Source organism: Austrofundulus limnaeus, unplaced genomic scaffold, assembly GCF_001266775.1.
Source record: "Austrofundulus limnaeus strain Quisiro unplaced genomic scaffold, Austrofundulus_limnaeus-1.0 Scaffold3, whole genome shotgun sequence".
NCBI classification, from domain to species: domain Eukaryota; kingdom Metazoa; phylum Chordata; class Actinopteri; order Cyprinodontiformes; family Rivulidae; genus Austrofundulus; species Austrofundulus limnaeus.
Window position 1 is genome coordinate 3437459 of NW_013952405.1, and position 4458 is coordinate 3441916.

At 38.9% G+C, this 4458-nt stretch overlaps 1 protein-coding gene across 2 annotated transcripts in view; it reads right to left on the reverse strand.

Annotated features, from left to right (window-relative positions):
* Positions 1-2293: 2293 nt before the first annotated feature.
* Positions 2294-4458, reverse strand: part of cacna2d3a (calcium channel, voltage-dependent, alpha 2/delta subunit 3a) — a gene marked incomplete in the record, with an annotated part of 131079 nt that continues 128914 nt past the window's right edge. For both annotated transcript variants that reach the window (XM_014017578.1, XM_014017570.1), the window contains 2 exon segments: positions 2294-3142; positions 3254-3336. In XM_014017578.1, coding sequence (XP_013873032.1) covers positions 3050-3142; positions 3254-3336 — 176 coding nt within the window.

A 4458-nucleotide genomic window follows, 5' to 3' on the forward strand; every position in this document is an offset into this window, starting at 1 on the left:
TCTTCCCCATCCTCACAGTTAAAAGGAACTGCAGTATAATGAAAAGATGGCAGCATCGGTCTCCGTGTGTATATTTTCAGTTGGCACCATTCATCCTTGGCAGGACTGTGTCTCCTGGCACACCCGGGGACAAATTTGTCTGTGGGGTTTGATTTGGTTATTGTCCCCAATGTAAGTGCATGTGGGCATACACATGGGTGTGTAAGATGGTCAAAATTTCTGGTCATTATCACCACAGCAACCAGCAAAGTTATGGCCAAGAGCTTGAGAAAAACAAACAAAACAAAAATACAAAAACAAAGAAGGTTGAAGAAGGTGGACAGGGACAAGAGGAACATACTTGGTTTATGCAACAGTTCACACTTATATAAAAAAAAGATTAAATGCTTCCCGATTACTGTCACTTTTTTTCTCCAAACAACAGAACGTGTGCTCATTCTGTTTGTATTCCTGGGGAATTTCAACAAAATTTGTGTGTGCGCGCTTTTCAAGCTCATCTTTGCAGTGCCTTGTTGTGGTCACTGGTCCTGTGGGTGGTCTCAGTGTGGTTCAGCTGTTCAGAATCATTTCCATTTAAACATATTTGTGGTCCTCAACGCAAACCACCAATGAGATCCACTCCATTGGAGGCACCACCAAACGCTTAGCCCTCTGTATGACCGCCTGTGTGATTGTGCGTGCCRTGTTTATGGACTGTGTGTTTATCACAAACTGATGTTCAAATGTGTGAATAGATGGGATTCTCTGTTGCCTGCCTTCTAGCATATGAGAAACAGCGAGYGAGAGAGAGAAAATTCTCATGTAGTTCAAAAAAAATGTAGCAGTGGGAGTGCTGATGAATTGGTGTGTTTTGAATTGCAGGGCCCCTTCAGGGCATTGTGTTCAAGTGATCAGTGACTCCTCTCTCAGGGGTTCCTTCCCGCCTCAAACAGCAGAGCAGATTGGATCACTGGGAAGGAATGTGGATGGCTTTTTAGAAAACACCATCAGCGATGTGTTGTTCTCTTCCTTTGTCTTCGAATGCGACTTTTTTTTAGCAGACAGAAGAGTTTTAGCTGACAGCTGATTTATCCACACACACTCACAAAAAAAAAAATCTGCATGTAAGATGAACTACATCAATGCCCTAAACAAGTCTTATGTACAAGCATAGATTTTCATCTGGATCACAAAACATAAAAAAATAGCTTTTCTATGTTTAGTGTAATTGTTTCTTCTGTGTGTGCTTTTTCTAATGTACTAAACGGCTTTGATTACTGCAAATGCATTTGTTTATTTTGTGTTCTGTGTAAATTGTTAAAAAAAAGGGAGTCAGCGTGTAGTTGTTGACATTTTCGCGTCTGATTTGGTTGTCCATCCTCGGTATAGTGCTGACACCAAGCAACTTACACAAACAGAAATGATCATTTATCACTCACAAGAACAAGAAAGGTGGTAACAGTGTTGCCACCGTGACAACTCCACAGAAAGACGATTGCTTTCTCAAAGGCTGCCTTTTGTATGTGCTTTCCCATAACTCATCTGGCAAACAGGAAGGAATCACTGGCAGGATTGGATGGGTGTTGACCCAAAACAGCTCACATCCCATTATGTAGTGACAAATGACAGGCAAGTCTTTGGAAGTTGAATCCTTTAGAAAGAGAAAGGAAACTGGGAATAATTAGAGTGACAAAGTTGTGCTGAAGAGACGGAATCAGCAAAACAGCATGCAGAGAACAGATTAGACATCTAGGACATTGTAAGTTACCATTTCAGTAAATGATGCTTGCAGCGGAACAGAACTGGCTGAGTGAGAGGTGGGGAAAGAGAGGGAGTCGAAGCTTGCCCTGTTGTTGACAACAGGGACCTTRGTGTTGACATGGAGACCACAGCAGAGCTTCCCCAGGCTGGCACTGACAGGGTCTCAGAAAGCTTAGCTATTTTTTGTATTTATTTAAGCAACAGTATGAGTCACACATCATTTTTTATGTGCATAGTGTCATTTGTCTTTAGTTTTGTATCTATCACAAATCAAATACAGATGCATGTTGTTGGACTTTAATTGTCTTGTCTTTCTCTTTATAACGTCTCAATGGGTGGGTGGGGGGCGGTCTCTGAGCAGAGGTTCACACTATTGACTGAACACCAGATGCACATGCACAAATCACAGCATGTGAGGGCACACACGTGTTTGCCAGATTGTAGATGTTTTCATCAGTTMAATTTGAAAAAATAATAATTAAAAAAAACTATAAAGTTGAATGGACATCTCCACCAGAATCCTAAAGAGCTTTCAATTAACATAGTTTTCAACAACATTTTCAAGATTATTTTATTTCAAAAGTACACAAACGGGACCAACATTGTTTCATAAGGCAAAGCTCAAATATTAACAACCACTCACATCAGAGGACTCAAAATCTCATAGTCACAGTTTATGGGTACCACTTGTAAAATATACATAGGACGTTTTTTATATAATACATAAAGTATATATTATAACTTTTCTGTCATGGAAAAAAGATCATTAGACAAATATCTATGACAATCCCAGCCACATGTATACATCATCTTGTACTGTTTTTATCTTCAGAATAAATGTCCATGGAAATCAGAGTGAGTCCAGGAAAGGTGCACGTCTCTCTGTCAACATGGGTGTTTCTTGGCATTAAAATCCAGTTCAAATCCCACCTWTGGACCACAACCTGTAGCTTGTACCTGAAAGGACTGGACTTAGTGGTGTTTGTGTCAGTAGGTAGAGCTAAGATGCTTGTGTAGTTTCTTTTTAAGCTTTCAWCTGCAGTGTATGTTATCTTAATTTTGTATTTACTCAGCAACTTCTCTTTGTACCTCATATGGATATTCTGAAAGCACCTTATTGATTACTACTTAGCAGCTGAAACATTATCCATGTCAGTCCTTCTAAATATGTACCACAGAGCTAAAAACTTGGCAGGTGATGAATTGAAATTGGGAACAATTTCATGTAGTACAGAGGTGTCATTTTCTGTGATTATTTTGCATGCCGGGCCAATCCAACTCTAGACGGTTAAGGCGGGACCAGCTGTGGTCACCTAAGGAGCAAGGCCATGAGAGCACAGAACAGAGTCGTTGCAAAAGATGGTATAAGACTCAAAGCTGCTCCACACTCCATTGAGTTCTCCTAGGGAAGCAGGAAGGAGGGACAAAATAAAAAGACATACATGATTGGAACTCTAGATGTTTTTAAATGAGTGACAAGTGTGTGTACGTTGAATGTATGGGGTGCAGATACCTCTGGGTGGAAAGGGTGACAGGTGTCCGGACGCCTCCTGTCCTTTTGCATCTTTATTCTCTCACATTTGAGTGATTCATTATGTGTAGTTGAAGTTAAGGCCGTGACTGATAAAATGTCCACTCCACAGGTGATTTTGCAAATTCACTATATACCTTATTATAATTCTGATTGCACAAGCAAGTAGGTTCTGCTGAAGACAAATGCATTTTTTGCACAGAACAGAGAAAAACATTTGAATGATCGATAAGTTACYTTGTTGTATTGTAACATAATAGCAGTTTTTTTTTTTTCAGAAGTGAGAGCTCAACAACAAAACATAATCCATGTGAACATAACACATATTTGAATAAGGAAAATACACTGAAGAAAATTTAGCATTTCTTTTTCTTTTTTTTCAACTCAGAAGTTTTTATGGTAACCAAATTAGTTGCTGATCAAGGTTCACTAAAATATGAACTATAAATTAGTGCAAATTGATTCCTAAAAACTTTGAAACAGAAATTCTCATAGTGCGGTGTTTTTGAGATCTTGAATAGTCTTACTTAGTCAAGGAATCTTTTTTCTTTAAAACCTTAAGTAGTAGAGGGAAAAAAACAAAACTTTTTCAAACTGTTCCACAAATTAAAAAATTCTCCATAACATTTTTGTTCAATTTCAGAAGATGGACAGGCATGCTACAATAATTTGGAGCCCAAAAATGAAGAAAACAAGCATGTGTACCACAATTAAAGGGGACATTTCATGCAAAATCCATTTTTTAGTCATTGAATGCAATTTGTTGAATAATTGGAGTTTCTGGSAGTGCAGCAATGTTGAATTTAGTCTCTCCTGGTGCTGCGTTGATTACATTGTATTCTGTATGGTCATATTTTAACCCATTCCGTTTTCTCTATTTTGTATGATGCTTTCTGAACTATTACATCAAATTACTTGTGACAGAACTGCCAAATAAAGTTACCAACTACTATTTGGTCATCTTCATTCCCCTCTGGCTCTGGGTCAGATTCTGGCTCCAACACGTAAGGCTGGATGCACAAATCTTCCGCTGATTACATATTTTAATTAATTTGACATAAAAAGTTTCTGCACAGCTGTATAGTCATAAACCCCTCTGTCAAACTAGAATGGACCAGACTGGAAGCTGGAGGGGAGCGAGGTGTGAAAAGCACCTCGTTTGGACTTAAAGAGACAGCCTCAAAACG